Source organism: Phalacrocorax carbo, chromosome Z (assembly GCF_963921805.1).
Source record: "Phalacrocorax carbo chromosome Z, bPhaCar2.1, whole genome shotgun sequence".
Taxonomy (NCBI): Eukaryota; Metazoa; Chordata; class Aves; order Suliformes; family Phalacrocoracidae; genus Phalacrocorax; species Phalacrocorax carbo.
In genome coordinates this window covers 81,239,098-81,262,989 of record NC_087548.1, presented here as the reverse complement: position 1 = coordinate 81,262,989, position 23,892 = coordinate 81,239,098, and the positions used below count along the sequence as shown (strand labels likewise).

The window sequence follows — 23,892 nt, the reverse complement described above, 5'->3', positions numbered from 1 at the left end:
GTAGTAATAGCCAAATGGACTCTGAAGAGTTTTTGATTGAGAAAATCTTAAAGCTACATTTGAGAAGTCCTACAAATATTGACTTTCTGTACTATTGCTTGTAGTTCGTGGGTCCACAAAGACTTGTTTCTCATATTCTTTTCTCTTAATGAAGCCAATGACTATTCTTTGGTGCTCAGTTGAGATAGATCAGTTAAAACCTATCTGAGACCAGGCAACCATTCTGAATTGTTTGATACTGATCTCATTCTGTTTTTAAGCATTTTCATCCCCGTTATTTACCTTGGTGAGGATTGATTTGAGCTGCTGAACCTGAAATTCATCTGTTTTGACTTGTCACTAAGCATCTGTTTTAGCAGTGCTTTTCCTGTACATTAAGCTTCAGCACTGTGCATTTGTAGCACTGTAACTGGAGTCAATAAAAAGTAAACACCGTGTCTAGAAGCTCTTAATCGGTATTTCACAGCCACATTAGCAACTCTGTCCTCCCCCTTGTCCTATCAAAAGCATACACTTAAGAATGGCAGGTCGTTGCTAATGTCATCCCTTACATCCAATTCAAAGGAATAATTCAGTTTAGGTACTCCTCCTTCTTCTTCTGTGAAGAACATGAATTACTACTTTTTTTGCAGTTTTTTCTTCATTTCTTCCTCCTGTATATTTCTTTAGAGAAAAGGGAAACACCAGGGTATTCCACTGTAAACAGTATGCATCTTTTGCTTTTAACATTTATTCATATCAAACGGATAAATATGTTAAAATAAATTGCATTCTGGGTGGGTATCTTAACCCTTTAATGCTGTCGGATATGGTGGGAGGGAGGGTACTAGCACAGGCACTTTGCCAGCTTCGTTCTTTATTGATTCCAGTTTCAGAAGAAAGAGGTCTGTATGGTCCTCTCTGGCCACTCGTTAACTGGAGACCTACAGCATCACCGTGGTGGATCTCTCGTCACTTTCTTTCCTTAAAGAATAATGTAAAACCTGGCACTGCTGGGCAGTTTGTGTGATTGTAACACTGCTGAGTCTTTCTTGCAGCCTGTGTCAAGGATTGAACTTTCCAAATTATGTATTTCAGACGTTGAGAAAGAAAGGACTTAATGGCTGTGACAGTCCAGACCCCGATGCAGACGATTCAGTAGGTCACAGCCCTGAGTCTGAGGACAAGTACAGAAAAATTAATGAAGATATTGATCTAATGATCAGCAGGCAAAGATTATGTGTAAGTACTCTGAGCTCCCTTTCATTTTTTTTACTTTTTGATATTTCTCTGAACCTGGCAGGCATTGAACAAGAAAGAAAACAAAGGTTGTGAAAGCCCCGATCCTGACTCCTCTTACGCTCTCACCCCACGCACTGAAGAAAAATACAAAAAAATTAATGAAGAATTTGATAATATGATCAAGAGCCATAAAATACCTGTAAGTACCAAAGGTTAGATGGCTGTCTGCTGATAACTGCTGCAGTAACAAACCATAACCCTTTCAGTTCTGGCTTCTTAAGGAAAAGATTTCAGCTGGAAACAGGCTTTAATAGCCCAATATATAATTAAACACTGTGGTCAGAAAATTTCACACACCATATTTTCCTTCCAACACTACCTCTGACACACAGACAAAGCCTACTATAGGTGAAACCTACAGAAGGAAGTGAAATATACATATATACATTATATTCACTTGATTTACAGAACTGTTTTACCACACCACTCGCCCAAATTATATCTAAAAAATAATGATGGAAATCTTTCTTTGTGGACAGGCTAACAAACCCACAGAATATGTTCTGTGGTGATATAGAAAAAACAATGTAGAACTGAAATTCCTTTATATATCGTTATTAGTGCATTCTGTGCGTGTCACTTCAGTTCTCAAGTGTCCCTGCTAAACTCAGTTGCAGCACTGAAGGGTTACAGCTACTCGCTCGCTGCAGAGAAACAGACTGCATGAGAGCCTAATGGTAGGATTCAGACATGTTTGTGTGTTGGGGTGATTTTACAGCTTTATCAGAGAATTTGCTTTGACCTCATCAGCATTTCTTTAATGCTTTAACATGAGCTAAATTTTGTTTTAACCAAGTCAAAATTTCTAACCATCAGTCATATGCCTTGCCAGATATCTAAGAGAAATAACTCTGCATGTGCTATTTTGTTTGCACAAGACGTACAAGGGGAGAATACTTTGTCATTATGTTTAATATTACATGTATAAAGCCGAGAAAAAGAATGTGGAGGTTTGGACATCATATTTGGCCCTTCTTCCAAATGTGTGTGGAAGAGAAAGTAGCAAACCAAAGATTTGCCCAGGTCCAAAGAAGCATCTGAATTTGCATAGGTAACTGCTTGCTTCTAAAGGAGATCATTTGGATGTGTTCATTCCTCATTCCCACATGGTTGTATGGTTAGCTGCCAAAAAGGATGTCTGTATACCCAGAATGAACAAAGGCTCTTCTGCAGTGCTCGTCAATTGTGTGTACAAAATCTGATACCTCAGCTGAGGATACCTCTTAAGGATGCTCAGGTTGAGTCTCATGCAGTATAAGTGTTCTTTCCAGTAATTCTCAGCAGAAAGATTTTTCACTCAGGGTAACTAAAATTTGAAGAATTTCTCACATCTTGGACAATGTATTTTTGCAAAAAAAAATGTAAATAATAAAAGATTTTCTCAGAGACCAGAATGGTACCAAATTTGATGAATTAGCATTTGGAATGGCTGGTTAAGGATGCCCGATGTGAATATAAAATATTAGAGAGGAATATGTAAATATTCCATCTTTTTTTACCTCCCTGTTTATTTTCTTCTTCTGGACAGCTGTTTTTCTCAGGAAAAAAGAAGCTCTAAAGTTGTCACTGTGATTTTGGTTTCTCAGGCTGGAAAACAGTTTGACAAGTCATGACTGCAACATTTAGGGTGACTGTTATAAACTGGAATGCTAACCCTTTTCCACATCAAAATCTTACCAATTGCCATTCCTTTCCTCTTTTAAGGATGACCTTCGGCTTGTTCAAATCAAAGTGACATATTTCTCAATCAGATAGTATTTAACCAAGCTATTTTTCCACCTTAAAAAATATGTTGGGAGTGGTCCTTCAAATCCTCTGTTTCTCTCATGCTACCTGTTTTTGTTCAAAAAAACCAACACATTATAACCACTTGAAATCTTAAGACATTAAAAAAACCCTTGGAAAAAAGCTCATTCCTGTGGTAGTGAGTTTCATAACTTTCGTTACCTCCGTAAGCCTTGGGGAAAAATTGTCTTTTCTACAAAATGAGGGAAGTTCTAGGAATTGAAACAATGCAGTTAATCTAAACATGGCACAGCACTTTTGTCCTCCCAAAAATTAATGGATTTTCCCTCTGGTTGCTTTCATTAAATTTAACCTTTTGACATCAAATATAGTCCTACTTCAGCTATTAACTTCATGATTAACTTGGTGTCCTGAGCTGTATTTTGGGTATAATGTCGCTTCCTACCTTGCGGGGATGTTACAAGGTGCAACGTATTATCTTTTTGTGAAATTACTTCAGAGATGCTTCAGAAATACAAAACTGCAAAATGCAGCATTTCTTTTAATGTAGGACAGGATATCCCTTCTTTGAATACTTCACACGCAGAGCTCAAGGTGTGTGTGCTCCATCAAGCTGCTAACCACAAAAGAAGAATCAGTAGGTGTTCTCCCCTAATGCAACAGGGGCTCCTTCTTTTGGCATAAGCCAAGATGTAACGGGCAAGATGGAGCCCAAAGCAAGTACAAAATGGAAATTTGTAAATATTAAATATTTTAACATATATGTAATACATTATATACCATAATATCCTTAGCTGTACAAATCAGTAAAACCTCAGGGAAGTCAGGGAAGTTATATTCATTTACTTGTGATCATCAGAAGTAGCCAAGAAAGTTGGGGGGAAGAAAGCAAAATTGACCAAAAAGTCACCAAGTCAAGTCATTAAACCACTGCTTAGAAAATATATAAAACAATGCAGTGCCAGTGCCTGGTCTTGTAATAGAATAAAGCTGCTGCCAAATGAAAACAAAATTGGCTTTTGCTCCTAACAGCTAAAGCCAATAATGTTTCCTCAGATAATTTTCTGGGGATAAGTATTTATATTGTTCTAAAACATCTGATAATAATTAGACATTTATTTGTAGTATTCATAAGAGTGATGAAAGCAGAGGAGACAGAAATAGTCCACTAGAAGGGAGCTATAAGTATCTCTGTCTCTAAATAAATGAAGGCCTGGTTGAACATGGGAAGGATAAAAACAATATTTAACACAGAATGTTTGGTCCATTGATTTCCAAGGGTTTTCAGTCCCCAACACTTTGCTTTGCACAACAGACCACAGCTCGTGGAGCGCGCATCTGCCGCAGCGTGTGCTGTACACTGACGGTTTCCTCTCAGGTGAGCCATCTGCCCTCTTGGGCGATTGTGTCCCAAGGAGAAAAGACAGAGACATGAAGAAAAGGCAAAATGTGGCAAGCTGCACACATGTTAGCGTAAGGCTACGTCCATGTTAGTAAATTAGCAAATGGCAAGGAACGTACCGAGGCAGCGGGAGGTGCTTATCTCGGCCCTGCGCTGTTTGAACAGTCCCAGGCATGCTTTTGGCACCTGCCAAATAACGCTCTCCCAGACAATTTCTTAGCTCTGTTTGGTAGTTAGCTCAGGCCAGGAACAATTCCCAATTGTCAGTTTATATGTAGTCATGATGTTTTTGAGGTTGAGAAAGCTTAATAGTATGGACATGGGCTGCTCTGTGGCCTCAGATGGCCTCAGTTCCTAGGCAAGTTTAATTTACTAATATAGATATTACGCAAGTGCATCATAAGCTTTAATGTCCATCAGGCCTAGCTGGAATAGATACGCCCCGTGACTTACCACCAAGAATGACCAGGGAATCTGCAGTAGTTTGCAGTTCTTGGTGAAGGACATATAAGCCTGTAACAAAATTCGGGCAGCCAGAGCAAAACTGTAGCTAGAGGCTTAGAGACAAACTTCTCTCTCTAACCTTTCACTACAGAGGAGAAGAAATAAAAACTACCATATCCCAGATACAGTGTGTATTGTTCTGCAAATCAGAACGTAAACTGACTTTGCCCTGGTAGAATTGCCTATGAAGTGCTCTGTAAATCGATATAAGTATATCCAGGCAGGTAAAATGGTATATCCAGTATAGCCAGACCATTACGTAAAATGGTGAAAATGAAACAATTACTACAGAAATCAAGAAAATAATTTGCTTGACTAGTTTAAAAAAAAAAATTTTTTTTTAATGACAAAAGGAAAGCTAAGTATCTGTTTCAGCAGTGTTTATGCGTTTCAGTGATGACTAGTGAGACTGGCAGCCACAAGAGCAACCAAGACTGGAGCTCTTTTGTGCCGTACTAATGTAGGGAAAAGACTGCAGCAAAAACTGCAGGGTTTGGTTTGTACATGGAAGAAATACAAGGCATAATAATGAAAGTGGATGAGCCTGTTGAGGATTGGCAGGGCCTTCAGATTTACATTTGTACCCGTGTTTTAGTTTAGTCAGCTCAACAGAGGTTGGGATTAGGAAAATAAATTGAGAAAATAGAGACAATATTGGTGTCATCAGCTGTCTACCCAGGCTTGGAGGGCAGGTTTCACAGATCTCATGATACAGGTGAAGAAGACACTGTGCAAAGTCCTCCCCAGTGGGAGATGGTTGGTCAGACATGGGTGGGTACTCGAGCAGGAAGGATCCTGTGCTCGAAGCCACCAGGCAGAGAGATCTCCACCACAGCCCTGAACACTGCGATAACAAGAGACTCCATGTTGGCTTATTCATGTCTCACATCAGGCTGGAGGTGGAGCTAAGACATCTGTCTTCATGTGAATTCACTGGCTAAAACCTTTTGAAAAGGCAGAAACCAGCAGCAGCAGCTGGCTTTGAGCTCCAGGAGCAGCCATGCACTTCTGACTTACATGGGATTTGGGAACCTCTTGGGTCCTTCTGTGGCCAGTGAAGAGAATGTCTTGCTTCAAAGCATACCTTCAGGCTGATAAAATCTTTCAGGCTGTGCTGTGTGAACCTGTTTCCAAGGACACTAGACCTCAGTCGTGGCATACACTGGTACTCCTTGTGTGATGTACTTCGTAAATTTTCCTTTGAAAGACAAGCCACACATGCAGCTAATGAACTGGACTTCAACTGTAAAAACATCTGCAGGCAAAGAAAAAGCTTGCTCCTGAAAGAAATAAAAACATACTTTAGCAATTACATTTTTCATCATGTAATCATTTATTCTATTTTTTCTATTTGTGAGGCACAAACATCAGTGTTTCAGGATCCCTACACAGACCCAGCAGCATGTGTAGTTTTGCTCCTTACCCACTGAACACATAGCTTCCCAAGGCACCTCTCCTCCCCCTCCCACCTCTACTTAAACCCATCAACTCTGTGGAAAATATGGTCCTTGGGGTGCACTTCAGCTTCTCAGCAAAGGGAAGCGAGTCCCAGCGTGCAGCCCTGGCTGGGGAGCAGTGCCAGGAGGTGGCCTGCCCAGTCCTGGCCGTTACGCTATGGCCACCTCTCAACAAACCCAGGCCACAGGCAGTGCGGAAGGTTTCAGAGCTAAATTAACACCTTGAAATAAGTCCCAAGGCATTTGTGTAATGTATCCATCGCATCATACCCTGAACTAAAATCTTGCTGTGTGTTTCAGCAGTTAAGCAAAAGGATTCCTCTATATTTAGAGTAAAATTATGTCTGCCCCTAGAAAGGGGAGAGGACACAAAAGAAAACTTAAGGGATAACCATAATTTGATGGCCAGTTCTGTAACAGGCAGGGCACAGACAACAGCTCTGGCCAGCCGGAGGAGAGACATGTGGGTGGCACAAGGTCAGGGCCCCTCTGTTGCCTGGCACAGCAGATTATGTGTCCAGCTGTCAACGTACTCCCTCTAGGTCTTTGAAGACTTACCAGCGCTATCAGTTGCCAAGAACAAAATTAAAATCTGTGATTTTCTCCCTCCGAAGATGTTACAAGGCTGGTTTGAAGAATTTTTTGATGGGTTTAGACTTTTGAAAATTACAAGATTTTTAAATGGCAAATAAAGAGGTACTTCATTTGCCTTCAGGTATTTGAGTATTTAAAATGCTGTCAGGTAACTGAAAAAGTTTTCTTTCTGTTCACAAAGACAAGAAATTAATTCTTTTTAAAACAGGTAAATTAAATATGGGGTTCTAATGTATTTGAATGCCATCGGAGTCTTAATTTCAGAGAAATTCAGGCAACTGCCACCCAAGAAAACCCCAAACAGTAAACCCACCAACCAACCAATAAAACCCAAGTTGGGCTTTCTACGAGCATGAGAGTCAGGTACTGCATCTCTTGCACCCTCTGTCAGAGCAGTCCATAATTTGGTTCTCATTGAAAGGGATTCCTGCAAAGTAAAGTGGCTCAGAAGAGGTTCCTGCCTTGAAGTATGAAAACAGTGTATTGAAAATGCATCACCAAACACCATCACCACCACCCCCCAAAAAGAAATTAAAAAACCCACCAAAAACAGAAAACCCCAACAAAAATAAAGACAAAGAACCCAAAGACTGACGTGCATCGAAAGTTCTTGTATTTGCTACCTGTCCCTGAGCAGAACTTCATTTCTTTTAAGCCCCTCCAAGCTACGATAGAAATCTTTAAAAAATTGATTTACTGTGTTGGTGACTTTAACGTGATTTGGGATCATTCTGGTTGCTAAAGCAACATAAGCTGAAATTAAACTTTCCCTTCTGCATTCCACACCTTCTAATTTTTCTCCATGCAATGAAGTCATCATAATCATGTAGCTTTGATCTTGCAGTCATCTGTGACACTAGATTAAGATATCACAAGTGAATAATTGCAACTCCATAGAATGAAAGAAAAAGAAAATTGAGCCTCATAAAGCAGGGTTTTGTTTTAAACAAAAAAAAAGGTGAAAAATTCTTCCCAGCTTTTACAAAGTAAATGTGTAAGCTGCATTAAGGGAAGATGGAATCATGGTTTGAAAAATCATATTTAAAAGCCTTGGTAACTCATTTGAAACTCTTCTCTTGACTCTTGGGGGAGGGGGCCGAGCGTAAATATTTTAACCACCAACTACAAAATATTTGAACTAAATATAGAGTAACTGTACTTTAAGGCTGTTGTGCTTCTGTACTATTCTCGTCTTTGTTTCCCTTTTTTGCCTGTGCAGGCTGTTCCACCACCAAACTTTGAGATGCCAGTTTCTATCCCAGTGTCCAACCACAACAGTTTGGTATACAGTAACCCAGTCAGCTCACTGGGAAACCCCAACCTTTTGCCGCTGGCTCATCCTTCTTTGCAAAGAAATAGCATGTCTCCTGGTGTGACACATCGGCCTCCAAGTGCAGGTAACACAGGTAGGCTCTGTTCAGTCCCATGCCTTTGAATGCTCTTTTATCAGCTGCTTGTGTGCCTTAGGTCACTTTAAACTGTACTCTGAGAAACAAGAACTCTGTTTTTACGGGTCATAACAGTTTGTCCAGAATTGCTGTGTTGAAAAGTCAAAAGAAGAGCCAAAGGGGTTTCTATTCCCAATTTAGAAAATTAAAAAAAAAAAAAAAAACAAAAACAAACAAACAAACCCAACATTCTAGAAAAAGCTGAGTATTGACTAAGAATGAAGGAAATCAATAAAGGATAAAAGGGCAGACAATTTGCTGTTTCATAAAAAGGCAGCTTGTCTATTTAATTCATGCAAGAACTCACTATACCATAAAGCTTAAGGGGCCAGGGGAGAAAATTGAGCTAATGTAAACAAGTTGAAGCAAGCAAGATAGGACACTCATTACTTAAGTCATCAGTCTAGAGGCTAAACGCAAGATTTATTATTATTTATGCATTCACAGGTTCCTTGATGGGTGAAAGTTAGTTGAGCTCTGTACTTGAGTGCCTTGTATAGCAAGAGGCTGTGCTTTGCTCTGGCGATGATGAGGGCTCACCTCTGAATAGGATAAATGGGGATTAAGTTCATTCAGTCTGTCTGGCTGAAGCAACTTCAAGATCCTTAAGTATACCGGATTCAAAGAACCATCTGAGGTCCCCAAGTGCAAAGGGAAGTTATAAAAATCCTCAGAGTGAATGTCTATGAAAGGCTGAGGAAATTATAATGAAAAGCTATGTAAATATATGTTATAGCTTCTGAGTTATGTTCTCGTACAGGAACTTTGAGTCTGTTCCTCCTGATCCTATGTGGAAGCATTTGCTTTTCTGACTAATACTGACCTAAAGATAGTTTTCAAATGAAGGACTACTGTACATAATTTTCAAATATCATTTACTTTTCATATGCTGTGGAAGTATGAAAATAAAATAATGAAATGTTGTCTGTTACATATTTTATTTGTCCTTGAAAGGCAAATATCTTGTGCGGGTAACATTAAACATTACAATTTTATGACTGTGGGTCTGATCCGATCCCTGTTAAAGTCAGAGGAAAACAGTCGTGGGCACTGGAGCAGGCCGTCTGAAGGTAGAGAAAATGTTTTGAATGTTTGCATGTTATAATTTATTGTGCTCATTTGTAGTATTTCATTTCAAACCCCTAGGTGGCCTGATGGGTGGGGACCTCACAACCGGTGCAGGCACCAGTGCAGGTAAAGAGAAAAGAATTTATATTTATTTTTCTAAGTGAACAAAGGACTTCCTTCAAAGACCGAGTCCTAAAATAGCTCCATACTGGAGGTGGGTTATTAGAAAGTGACCGGCATTGGTTTATTTCCCCCAGCTCGGGGGCAGGGAGTTTATATTTGTGCTTCTCTTATTGGTAGGGAGAGACTTGTTTTCAGCAACCTCGAAAACCTTGCACCTCAACAAATTCCACAGACACAGATGCCTGTTTTCCTTCACCTTAGCCTTTCCATGAAAACCTTTGGGTCCATTGCATAGCCCTGTTCAGGCAAAATTCCTGCTGAGGCCAGTGTCAGAAACCCTGATCCTTTTTAAGGCACAGGGAGTTTTATCATTGACCTTAGTGGAATTGGGGTTTTGTTTTATGAATTTAAGTTTGAGTGAAGATTTCAATATTGAGTCTTTCATTAGACTTCAATCTACTGAGCACAGATTTTATTTCAAGCCCCTGCTTTAAGACCACTGCTAGTCAGCAAAATCTGTTAGCGTTTACTTAAATAATCAGTAATTAACTTAAGCTTAGTTTTATATATTTACTTAAGTGCTTTGGTACACAACTGGGAGAGGATTTTCAAAATACCCGTGCAGAGAAAAAGATTAGCCCCGTTAGTCCTGCTCCCATGGAACTGGTGAGAGCAGTACTTGCTAAGGTCTGTGTTATCAAAGCAATGTTGTCAGAGTAGTCCCCTTTGCTCAGTAAACTCAGTGGTTTGTTAGCAATGTCAGCAATGTTGCGTTATTACAAATACGGATTACAAAAGACAATGGCAAGATTACTGTTTCAGTTTGAGAAGTAAACACATATGTTTGAAGAAAATAAGCTGAGTGGTACAACATGGAGCACATCCAATTTTACTGGGTTAACTGCCTGCTCTCAGAAAGAGCTGTGTGGAAAAATAGTTGTAAGATCCATTTTGTGCACTACAAACCTAGGCTGATATATATGCCGTTGCGTCATAAAATTACTTATAAAGAAATTCTGGATATAGCGATCTTTTCTTTCTTGGCTCTTCCCAGCCTTCGTTAGACCATCCCCCCCCCCCCTTTTATCTTCATGCATAGATAAGTCACAGATGTTTGAGTGATGCATTTGCAGTAAAACTGAAACTGCACAGCATTGTATCGGAAAGGCACTTTCAACGCATGCTGAAGCTTTGAGGGGTCATTTTGTATTAATTTAGGAGTAGAGAAGGCAGACCACGGGAACTTAGCTATTAGTCTCCTTTGTTCGCAAAAAAAAAAGAAAGCATGATAGAAAATTACAGTTTTGTTAATTATCTTTTGTTAGCCTGCGAAACACATGTAAAGAAAGATTGATTCTGACGATGTTCGCATTTCATCTCGCTTTAACCTCGTGTACAGCAGAAACTTCAGGAACGGCCGCGGAGGGGCTCGGGTGGGAGATCGATTGCCCTATTAAGGGGCTCCCTCTACTGGCTCATCAAGAGATGTCATTGTCTCGTTACTGGTTTCCCTGTTCCTTTAAAAAGGCGCTGGAAAGCAATTAGTGTAGAGGGCAATCTTTTCTTTTAAAAGGCGCACACGCTAAAATAAAAGTTCCTCTACACACGCATTTCACTTAATAATCCTTGTGCTTAATAAAATCTGTATATCAATATGCCAGTTGAAAATTTATATCCTTCCTAAATACATTTTTTCTTGGAAATATATTAAAAGCATATATAAGCATAGGAAGAGGAATAGCTTGATTATTCACTCACAAATTAAGAGTTTGTATTTCCTGGGCACAGCGTTATGCATTAAGCTCTCAAGCATTGTAACTTTGGAGTAGGCAATTGATTTGAGGGGCATATGTATGAGGGGCATTGCTAGGAATGCATCATAAATATTTAATTGTATGAATAGTCTTTGTTCTTTATCTGGCAACAAGAGCTTTAAACACCATTAAAGAAGTGTTTTCTAAATCTCTTAAATGCAGAGCAGTAGGAAGAATTTGATACAGGGCTGAAGGAAGATGAAAAGGTCACTATAAGGTTGAATCCTCTATCTTAGATGCATCATTCCACAATGGCACTATTTTGGACAGTCCTCTTTCTTTAGGGTGCAGAAGAATAAACATCAAAAGTTCTCTTTGTTCATCATTCTTCACAAGAAACAGAGACCTCTGTGTTTTTTTTCAGTTTGGCATCTTAGAAGCTGGTAGCATGATCATGTGGTTTAATCTGTTGGGGTTCATACTTCTGGCCAAATTAGAACATCAAGAATTTGCATTTTTCTCCAGTGTCCAAAAATAGCATATATTCAAAATAAGATACTCCAAGAAGAAGAGTCGAAACAGTTTCATTTCTGCCATTAAAAAATGAAACTACTTTTGATTGCTAACACCAGGCCTCAGTTACTGCACTACTTTAACAAATTACATTATAACAAATTACATTATAACTGCAATATCAGAAATGGAAAAAGATTAGTTAAGTCTGTGTTTTGAGAAGTATGTTATTTTGTTGGTTTGGATTATATCAAGTAATAACCCTGAAATCATCCACAATTTACCTTGGGAGTCAACCCAAGACATAAATAGAACTTTAAAAAGCTGACACTATTTCTTTATTGCCCTACACAACTAAATATCGTTGGTGGTATTTTTAAGTTAAACCGAGGTTATCTCAGGTTTGTTAAAGTAAATTTGTTCTTAGCCAAACACTGATTGAATAGTTTCTATCATGTGATAGTAGCAACTGCCAACAAAACTGGAGTAAACTTCACATTTAGTATAGTTGCTAAATTGTAAACACAGCAATGTCTTTGGCACTATTCTCTCAACCCAGAGGCTTTTGATTGAAAGAGAGAACAAGAACTTTCTGGACCCAAGTCGGTAATGGTGTAAAACCATTCTAGCTTGCCCCATAACTAATATGAAGACTCAATGATGTGTTACCTCTTTACATAATAGACTATGTGAAGTTCTTTTAATTTTTAGGGACCGTAGCCTTTAACAAAACCACTTAACAGTAACTTGAGAAGAAATAAATATTGTCTATGAAGTTTTAGTGCTGTAAATTATCTGAACTCAACTTTTATTCGGTGGCTCAATGTTTTATATTGAAAGCCTGACAAAAGATTAAAACTTAAAAATTTTTTCAGTAGTCTTAAAATCAAAATGCAACAGTATTGGGGAACATCTTTCTTTGCATTTGTACTTTAAACTTTTGATTTTCAAACTGAGTCATATCTTTGAGTTATTTTTTTCTTTTTTATATGGTTTTCAGATTATGACATTTGGTATTTTGTAATTACATTTTCTTTTGAATAGAATAAGGCCATCTAAATCAACAGAATTTCTTTCATTTTAAACCACTATAAATAATAAAATCAAAGGAAAAATTCAATCTCAAGTTTCAAATCCAGGATGGATATAATAAAAAAATATACTTGCCTTAATTGTTTATTCACTTCCTGTGATTTGTTTATTTCACTATCTGATTTTTTTACTGCCTCCATCTTAACATTAATGTTGAACTAAAGGAGCAAGTTACTCAAAAGCACTTGGGACTCTACAAATGCTGTCAGAGGGGCTAAGTGCTTGGTTTTTAAATCAAGCATCCTCAAACTACCTTTACCCCTGTTCTTTAAAATCATTAGAAACTGGAAAGATCAGCAACGCCTTTTGAAAAATTAATCCCATGCCTTTTAATAACTGAATCCCGTATTTATCTATAAATCAGCATTTCCTTCTGGAAATTAATGACAAGCTAACGGCTGCCTCATCATCTTCTGAGGGCTGAGGTCCTGGGTCTGCCAGCCAATATCGTAATAATCTGCTTCTTTTTTCTTTTCTTGGTCAGGTGCTGACTGTGGGTGAATGTATTCTATACTCTATTTCAAGCCACATGGGAATATATGTAGTAGTAGGGGATTTTTAATTTATAAACCCTCAGGGCAGAGGCAATCTGGATTGTATCTTCTCAAAAAAGAGATTTACTAAAAAGAAGCAATCTGCCCAAATAAGCCTACAGGCAGTACCAAAATTAAGCAAGGATTCCAAAGGCAACTAGTTCCATTAGTGTCTTTTGAAACTACGAATATAAATAAGCAAACTAATACTAAAAATAAAAAATATATATATAAAAAATTAAAAGGTTACATAAATATTCTCCACTGTGCCCTGAAATCATGCTTGGCGTAGTCAAGAGAAGATAATTATTGGGCTACAAGTTTGGAATATGTTAAATAAACAAGTGAGCTTATAACAATGATTCCCAAACCACAGTTTATGGGCAACCTGTTAGGACTGGGTTTGCCAGGGAGACCGTGGTAAGTCGTTGCCCTTCCCATATTACTCGATGAGTGCAGTCGCCCACAGACCTCTGATCCAAAGACTGGGCAAGATGCGGTACAAAAGTATAGTAAACAATAGTTCCTGTCCAAGGAAGTTTACTGTCCAAAAGAAAGAACATGCAGTCATTCATAACAGAGCTCGTGGTGCAATAGTGCCAAATGCAAACAATAAGAAATCATAAATTAGCAGGTTGGCTTAAAACCATGGAGGGGGATAAGAAATGAAAAACACAACAGCCCTCCTTTCCTCTTTACCAGTCATATTATGCCAGTAAGTGTTCCCCTTCCAAACTTCCCTCCACATGAGGAGGATATATCTTCTTTTTTTGCAGTGTTTTAAGGGAAGTACCTCCAGGTAGGAGATTTGTGGTAAAGCACGAAGAACACTAGAACTTGCTTGGCAGCTCTAATACATAGTACGAAGGAAACTATCTAATGACACCTGAATTTCATGTCTTTGTAAGCAGCCCACACAGGCCTTTCCAAAAATCCTCTTCTTGCCAACAAATCTGTTTTACGCAGCTTATTAGGGCTCTTTTCATACAGGTAAAAATCATATCAGTGGAACTTTGAGAATAAGTTTGAAAGGTTAGATGCTGCTGTCCATGTAAAAATAAAAAGAATCTTGCAATGGGTGTCATGCAAAGTTTGGATGCGTGTGTTTTAACTAACTCGTGTGACCCCATCAGCAATGAAGAGATCCGTGTAAGCTCATTCTGAGTAGATCTCAATGAAAATCTGTGAAACTTTGGCCTTTAATAGGTTTCCATCGGTTGTGTTAGTGTTGACTTAGTAATTTATTTAGTTATTCTCTGTATCATCATCTCTCTAATCAGCAGTGTCTCAATATTTATATTTATAAAAAGACAGCTTGAAAGGATTGAAAGGGAGAAAGCCCTAAGTTCACATGTAATGAACAATTAAGTGAGTCATACAAACTGTGGTTCTTTGAAAGTGGGATTTTAAAGACAGGCATTATTGACTTCTTTTCCTTTATGACAAGCAGTTTCAAATGTTCCTCAAGAATAACTTGGATTCTTTAGATAAAATCCTTTTCCTGGTGAAGTCTTTGGGAATTTTATGCTTTACTGCAGTGAGGCAGGGATTTAATTGGGTTTTTTGTCTGTGCATTCTTGATCATTAAGACACCACACTGTCTTCTGTTGCACACTGCAATCCACATTCTTGTTCAAATTCAGAAAATATAAAAAGGCATTGCAAATTAGGAAACATCTGGATTTCATGCTTGTCCTGAGTCCTGAAAGAGATGGTTGATGCCTCGTGGATCTGGAATGCAGCAATGACTTTGCTCTGAGAAAGAAAGCAAGAAATGCATTTAACCTCTTGAAACGGGGACGGCAGCCACACATGGAAGCTCCTGGCAGTATTAGGTTAATGTGACCCCTGCCCTTTAACTTTTAGCATGATTCCCCAATTAAGATATTCAATCCATAGGTTCCATTTGTTTTTCAGATCTCTTGCAAGCTGATTTTTCGTTTGATAACAGTTGGAACAGTCTCCCAGAAATAAAAGCCAGAGGAGACAGGAAGAGATCAGTTACTGGTCTTTTCTTTGTGCCTGCTTAAATTTCAAAACCAATCAAAGTAGCAGTATCTGTGTGCAGAACACTTTCATTTTCTGTGTATATCTGTTCTAATAACATTGGTAAGTTAAAAATATAAGTATATGCCATTTGTGCTTAATATATGTAGTCCTGAAACCTTCCTGACATTGAAATTTAAATTATACATTCTTCATTTTTCAATAATTGTGCATTTAACAAAAATCAACAATTTAACTTTAGCTACATGTTTATGAAAAAAAAAAAAGATGTTAACAGTTCTACAATTTCTTTGGAGAAGCAAGAAAGTACAGTTTCAAATAATGTGTTCAGTTTATAATAGGAATTACGTCTTGTCTTGAAATATTTTTCCCCAAACTGATATTTGATTTTGAACACCAGAATAAGGAAATTATTTTTCATCAGCAAATAATTTGTTCAAAGCAGATGATTTGACAAAGGGTCTCAGTCGGTCTGTCAGGAGGCGAAATAAGTCTTCTGCCTTTCCCAGGCTCATATCTTCTCCCTTCATATCTTCAGAAAACACTGTATTTTCAGTAATGTAGTTTTCCCTCCCATATAACTCAGCTTTTTTTTCCTTTCTTCTGACTCTAGAACAGCTCATATAAAAAAAGAAAAAATACTATTTGTTTTTCACATAAACAGGACTAGAATGGAGCTTCTTTTCAGCTAGCATGCAAGAAGGAGGAAAATATATGCTCCTAGAAAGCATTATTTAATTGTTTTAATGATGTAAGAATTATCTTAGAATCACGAGAGACCCACTAAGTCCTGAAGACATATTTTGTACAGGGGGTTGTCTCGGATAGGTGTGGCCCAGATACGATTTGTGCATCCTGCACATTAAGAGATCAGGCTTGTGCCACTTAATGCGAAATTTTTGGAAAAACTGTTTCCCAAGGTAAATTTCAAGGAAGCACCACTGAAAACCATCCTCAGTTTTTGACCTCTCCTAATAGACTAAACCTTAGTGTGGAAGATCACTGCATTCCTAGTGCAGATCATGGACTAACCTTTGCAAACGTGAGCGGTGAGCGAGGAGGGAGCACTACGCGAGGTCTGGGGACATTGCGCTGTGCCTGCGCCTCCGGGGAGCAGCTGCAGCGCCAGGGGCAGGGGCAGGGTAGCTGTTTCACCATGGTAAGTCACTTTTAAGTGTCTGGTCCCTGACATTTTGTTTGGACCTTAAAAACTTGTAACACACAGGAATATTGTTCTGATGCTCCTTGTGCAGTGCCCACGTTTGAAATACAGAAGTGTAATTTTCATAAAGCACAGAACTGAAGACCACTGTGTCATTTTCTTATTTTTCTCAATAATTACAATTTAGTAACTGTGATGATTAGCTGAAGCTTCAAGCAAAACAACATTACTTGAAATATACAGGTTTTGAGATTAGCATAGCTATTGATAAATAACCTTGTTAGAACAAAACAGTGTTTTGGAAGTGGGAATAAGTGAATCAGTACAATCACAAGTAAAGATATAGGAAAGATGGTGTTTCTGCATCAAAGCTGTATGCTCTGAGATTCCTGAAATGGGGCACAGTTAAGGAATTATGAAAGCAAATAGTAAGATGCTATGAACAGACAATGTAAGAATATAAGCATACTGACAGTGGTAACTCTACTGTAAATTTAAAATCAAAAACCAAAAGGACCCGGATCATCTATTGCTCTGTTCCTTTCCTGAGCAAAAATAGGAGGAACAAGGATGATCATCCTTGAAGAAGGAAGAGCACTCCCTCTTCTCTCAGTGTATAATTAGCAACAGACCCTCACTGCCTATGTGATATACCCCTATTCCAAATGTTGCAAGGAGGGAGTCCAGAGATGTGCTGAAATATCTGCCTGCAGCTTGGGAAACCTGATGGCAATAAGAAATGTTTTGAAGAGTTGCTCACAGCTCCTTATGTGGGTAGGAACAGGCTAATTCTGTAGAGTCATGTGCCACCTTTACATTTATTTTATTAAGGTGTGAACTCCAAGACTAAAGTGGGAGAATACCTAGTGCAAGAACTACTTTAGAAACATTTAAAAACAGATCCTATTATAGCAACAAAACATAACCACAGTGTTGGTGATCAGGTTAGTTTGCCATGTACTTAGTTATGCACTTGACTCAGCAGTAAAGTATTTGCATGAAGTGTAATGGTCTGTGATACACAGGTCAGGTTTCTGTGTTCATGGCCTTTCATTCTACATCTAAACAAACTCATCTATTTCTCCATTTGGCTGAAAAAGCATCTCAGATTTCTAGCCTCCTAGATCCATGGCATGTCCTTAGATTTCCAGAAATGTGTTTTGCAATGTGTTCTGTGTTGTCAAGTGGCCAAAGAGCCACATCTTTACTTTCAGCTTCTGCCTGAGAAGCATCATCTCTGTCTTGAAGGAAATCTGAGCCCAGTTGCTGCAGTATGGGATACACATGCCCTTTTTCAGCCATAGTTGCATGCACCTGCGACTACTCCACATAGAGTAGATTGTAAGGTTGTTCCAAATTTTATATGGCACTAGCCCAAGGGTTAGAAATAATTTTGACTACTTCATCCCTGTAAGCAGTTCATTAAGGTAGCTGACAGTACTCAACATGAAAATTTGAAGAGGAAGGGTTGGTTTTTAATTCTTTCATAATGAGGAACCATGCTGCCAGGACACCCTGGGGGCTGGGGGCAGCTGGGGGCCCGGGGCAGCGGAGGCTCCAATGGGGCTTCTCAGCCAGGACCCATCCTGCTGCCCCAGCAGGGAGCAGGGCAGGAGAGGGGGCAGCTGGGGGCAGACCCAGCCCCAGGCACCTCCATAGGGTTGGGCCAAGATGTTGGCCTGTGGGTGGGAGTCTGGATCAGGACCAGTGAGGGGAACCATAAGACTAGTTAGAGGGCTTTTAAGGACATTAAACAAGAGATTTAGCAGTAAGACCCATACTGTCTCAGTATGCAGCATGTGAGCCTAAGCACATGAACAAGCCCAGGGACATAGCAAAACTGAAGAATGCGAGCCACAGAACTGGGAAGGCAGTCTCTTCACAAAATACTACAAATATAATCAGATCATACACACAGTTTTCCTGGGGAATTTTGATGAGACCATTTACCTTCGCTGCAGTGGAAGCAGTGGAGATTTGCCTCGTTTCCAAAATGAGATATCACTAACACCCAGAATTGTGAAATGGGATGCACAGTGTAACCTTTAGCTTTGTGCAGTCCTGGTGCAGGTGGTCCTCCATTTACACCTAGATTGCCTACAGTATTAGCAGTATTTTAGTGATTCCCAAATACTGCCTTTTTTTCCCAGCACAGGGCAACTGCAGTGCCGTTAGAGCCCTACGCGTGGCTTTAGACTTAAAGAGCAAGTATTTCCTCTTAACAGTTATACAACCTGCACGGCAAGAATGAGTGAGTTAGAGAGAGACCTGGGACATCAACTTAGGCTTGTATTGTTGTAGGGATGTCTACGTTTTTATTCACATTGTTTCTAAATTATTGGCTTTTTATAACAAAGGGTTGTTGAGACAGTTTTCTCCTTATTCTCTTCCTATTCTTCCAAATGGCATTCACAGCACTTTTGTCGTATTTCAGACCAAAAAGCAGCTGATATTTCACACAGTGCTTGAGAATTCTTTCACACAAAGTCAGTAATTTTTATATACCACATCTGTCTGAGCTGGCTCCCAGTTATTCAGTAAAAAAGGTCTGTTAGTGTAAAGTTGTGGCAATGGGCAGCTACTTTAACGTAAAGATTTTCTTTTTTCTGGGTGAGCATATCTGCATATTGGTTTTCTTCTACCACTTGCCGTCAGTAGAGGTTATGTACCGTGAACTGACTAGCATGCAACGTGTGAGTAAGGACCTCCAGTTATCTCTTTTAAAAATTCTGTTTAGGTGAACACCAGTAGAGCTTCCTGGCATTAGTGCTGTATTGTTGGTATCTCTTCTGTTTGGGTGGTGAACCATAGCCTGTTTCAACAGCGTGTAGGAATTTTAAAGAAAGCTTTACACATAAGATGAAAGAGAGAAAAGGAACCCTTTCATTGGCTTTTAATTACAATTAGGAACAATTACCATTCCTCCAGAAAGTGGGAAAATTGAGTGAAGGATGCAAAACTAAATCTAGCAAAATTTCTATTACTATGCTGATTCTTTTATATATACATATATTTTGAAGTGGAAGTAAAGTGTAGCATAGTTGTTTCCATGTTTATATAGATTCATTCTGAATTTAACATTCTTTTTGAGAAGCTTGGTGGTCAGGCATTACGTCATATATATGGGATGTGCATTTAACAAAACCCACTAGGAAGCAGGAATCCTCCATGAAATGGAATGTACATATTCTTCTTGGAAGAATTATGATAATTTCCACAAGTAAAAGCATACACTTCTTGGAAACTTGAAATGGTCATTAATATTTATTGGAACTCCTTTGAGAATTTGAAAGCTCTTTTCCTATTAAAATTAATGGCAGGTAGGCATCCCAGGTTCCTAAAGATCTTGTAAATTCTCAACCCATATGGTCAGTGAAAAGCATTAGAGTAAATGAAAGAGATCAAAGAAAGGACATACAAATGGTGTGTCTTCTTCTTCATTCTTCTAGGACTACCATAGAGGTTTTTTAGTTCAGAATATTTTGTACCTTTGAGATCAGAAATTAAAAAGAAACAAGTAGGGACATGACAGGTTCAAAACTTCAAGAAATCAAAATACAAAAATGTTACAGTGTTTCAAGGCTTATAGACTTTGGATCATGACAATGCTGTTCAAGAACGTTGAGAGATACAGAGATAAATTATTCTCTCCTCGTTTGTATTACCTCAGCATGTGGAAAGTTTCCTGGCTTAAATGCTCCGTACAGAATTAGTGTCCTAACTCTGAGAATATCAAGAATCGCAGCCACTCCGCAACCACTATAACACCAATGACCAAAACTACATGTAAGGTACAGGTGTTACTAATGGGGGATGAAAGAGGAGGAGTAAACTGCTCTCTGTCCTGTCCTGAGTAAGCTTGTGCCCTACTCCTACCCTTAAATTCTTGAAACATGGAAGTGACCATTTAAGATAGTAGTATGTGAATTTGTAACATGGTTCAAATCATAGTTTTCCATGAGTAAATGAATTATTTTTTTTTTAATAATTCTTCTTGATCAACTAACTGCTGGTGCACTAAAATAACTTTTCTGGATGTTTTTGAAAAGTTAATTTGCAGGGATTAGTCATGCAGTCTGCACTTGGACAGAATTCCTTCTAAAGTCAACGGCACTTGTGCCTAAATGCAGAATGTGGGAACATGCCCAAGAGGAGCATTCTATGCTCAGAAAGCATTTGTCTTTATATTCTGCCATTAGTCCAAATACAAAGTCTGGCACTGCATTTCATGACACGTGCCACTCCACTAGTTCTGTCTAGAAACAAGCTCTTTTCTGTGTAAAATATTTTTACTCTTTCAAGTCAGTATAACAAACAACACGAGGAAAAATACTTTTCTCTGAAAACATCTTGAATTGAAAATGCTGTAAATTTACAAATTCTGACATATGCCCTTTAAAACTTGTGCATCTACTGTTTTTATTTTCATTATACATCACAAGTTATATCCGTAATGTTTAAAAATGTTCTATTCCAGCAAAAAACATGGCTTTTAACCAAATAAAAATGTAAAGCCAACTTGCTCCAAAAATCCATCTGTTTTTCATTTTCTTATAATCTATAATCAGGAAATCCATTCATACATGACATATAATTTTTGCGCTTTCAAGTGGATAGTGGAATGTGATGTTCTGCATACAGTCACATCTAAATTGATAATTGTCCAGGCAGAGTGTAATTTTAAAGTATAGGATGAAGGAAGGCTTAATTTGTATATTAGAAGTCTTATACATTTTTTTGCCTCTGAATGTAAATGAGGCCATTCTCTTCGGTGGATTTATCTGAAGGTGGGACAGCTGCCTCAGAGCAGGCCACAGCTTTCTGAGTAAAGAGGATACAGTTTAAAGAACTGGTTTAAATGCAGACTCTTCTTAACTGTAAACCGCATGCATGCATTCATCATTGATTTCCAAATGATGGGTTTCTGTGTCGCTGGTTTAAGGTCCACAGTCTTACATTCCTGAATCCACATTATACCAAAAGAATAACAATTTGGTGGCTGGAAAGAGGAATGGTTATTATATGGCTCCAAAATGCTAGCTGGCATAATATGCCATGAACAGCAGAAATCTGCTGGTAAAGAGAAGATTGCAGTAGTTCTTAAAAATAATTTGACGTTCTAAAAATAAAAATGTAAGAAATGTTATCACTGTTCAAAGTATTTTACATCAGTGGGTAAATAATATAAAGGTCAGATGAAATTTTCTGAGGAGTAAAGTTTTATACAGATGCATTCTCTTTCTTAATTTTTAATAGTAAATTATAGTAAGTAAATCTCATATAGAAAATGGGAGTTCTTTCCTGTAAGGGTTTCCATTCTCTGAAAATCACAACTATAGAAGCAAACATATAAATTCCAGTGCATGCTGTTTCATTAAATATCTTAGGTTGTATATTGTAGAACTAAAAAAAAAAATGCACTCCCTTTTCAAACAGCCTCATTTTTCTTTCTGAACAAATGCTTGTGATACCACAGATTTCACAAGGCAGTTTTACTTCCCGTTGGTAAAATATCTCCTATATGAAACCAGCACCAGAGAAACTCTACTTTTGCTTCAGTTTCCTCTGTTGTTCACTTCTCCATGTCATTAGGTTTTCAGTGTTCAGTTTGTAATAGATCAACTTTTAAAAGGCACTGTAGTTTCTAGAAGAAAATATTGTTGTGTATTCAAAAAGCCCCTTCTGATTTTGCCACCTCTCGCAACACATATAGCATAAATTAGAGCATAATATGTACCAAATCCATGTTGAGAGCAATTGTTCCTTTAAAAAAAAAGCCTGCTGACACAAAATGGAAAATTCTTGACAGTGTTCTGCTATTTTAGCTTCATAAGTGTAAAATACACTTTTTTCCATTAACTTATTTTATCTCACTAACTCTAAGATATTATTAAGGAGATAAACAATAAGATCAACTATAAAAAAAATTTTAATACAAAATCTCTGAAATTATCTAAGTGCTTCTCATTTTTCATCTTAATTCCTTTTTGCAAAGGCTTGGGAGATCATGATAATAAAAAGCATAAGGATAAACAAGCCAGGCCAGACCTATAACTAAAGTCACCTCACAGTATGGATGTCAAGCACTTCATGATACTTTTCCTATGTCCTAACCTTACTGCTCACAGGTCAGGGTCTTCCAGAGCTTGAAGTTGTGTTTTTGTATTTAACAGCCTTTGACAGACTTTTTTTTTCCCCGTGCATTTGCTGATCTGATAAATACAATTAGCTGATGTGCTTGTGGATTAAAAACATGATATAATGTTAGTTGTGCTTGGACACACTCCATTATCCTAACTAGAAGGCAGATTCACTCTCATGTACTATCATTTTTATGCCCATCTCATAGACTTTATCAAATTTAGTTCCATAACCCATTTATGTCCTTTAGGGCTGTAAACCCCCTTTCATGTGTGGAAAAAAAAAAGAAAAAAAAAGTGAGATACTGAGTCCTTCAGTGACTTTGGGAGTACAAGGGAAATTTGAAGGTCCAGGGCTTCTAACTCATAGGGCTCTGCCACACTCACTAGCTCACCTTCCCACACTATTTCCAGGCTGCGTGTCGCAGCTTGCGAGCTGTGAACAAAAGATGAGCACTGAACAGAAAACCTCCCTTGCATTCGTTTTCTTGGTATTTATCCATCAAAGTTTTCTCTTTCTGTACTAGTTTTCATGCTATTCCCTCTCTATGACTGGGCAGTTTCTGTATCTCTCTACAGCCTGTGCAGCCAGAATTTCAAGGCTACACTAAAAAGTCATTTCTTTTCCCAGACTTTGTGTGGGTAAGAGGTGAAATTAAGTGGATGAAATAGGAAGGTCTCATTTTCAGAGGAATGGTAGGTCAGTAACCTTACAGATATACAGTTGTCAGTACTGTACAGTACAGTGGCCAGAGAAGGAAACCCTTTTCTGAAAAAGGCAAATGAAGCATTTCCCTGTCAGAATTGTTCCCGGGGCCTGCAGAAAGCAGCAGAGAGATGAAGATGAAAGATACGGTGGTATTTTCCAAATAAGGTTATGCTCTTGCTCGCATTAACTTTAGTGTTGACAGAATCAGGTCCAAAAAGTGTGGTGAAAGAGAGCCAAAAACATTTAAGAATCTTCCTAGTCCTCCCCCTGCCTTTTCTGGAAATTATAGCCTTGCTATACTCATCTTTTGTTTAAAAACAAAACAAAATCATGACCTGGAAAGGGCTGAGTCAGGCAAG

At 38.4% G+C, this 23,892-nt stretch overlaps 1 protein-coding gene across 14 annotated transcripts in view; it reads left to right on the top strand.

Annotated features, from left to right (window-relative positions):
• Positions 1 to 23,892, top strand: part of MEF2C (myocyte enhancer factor 2C) — a 140,829-nt gene that overhangs the window by 101,292 nt on the left and 15,645 nt on the right. For 8 of the 14 annotated variants that reach the window (XM_064438886.1, XM_064438884.1, XM_064438883.1 and 5 more), the window contains 3 exons: positions 1,078 to 1,221; positions 8,204 to 8,390; positions 9,579 to 9,626. In XM_064438886.1, coding sequence (XP_064294956.1) covers positions 1,078 to 1,221; positions 8,204 to 8,390; positions 9,579 to 9,626 — 379 coding nt within the window. Of the gene's footprint in view, positions 1 to 1,077; positions 1,222 to 1,282; positions 1,421 to 8,203; positions 8,391 to 9,578; positions 9,627 to 23,892 lie in introns of all 14 variants that reach the window. The other 6 variants (XM_064438894.1, XM_064438889.1, XM_064438895.1 and 3 more) reach the window with 4 other exon arrangements.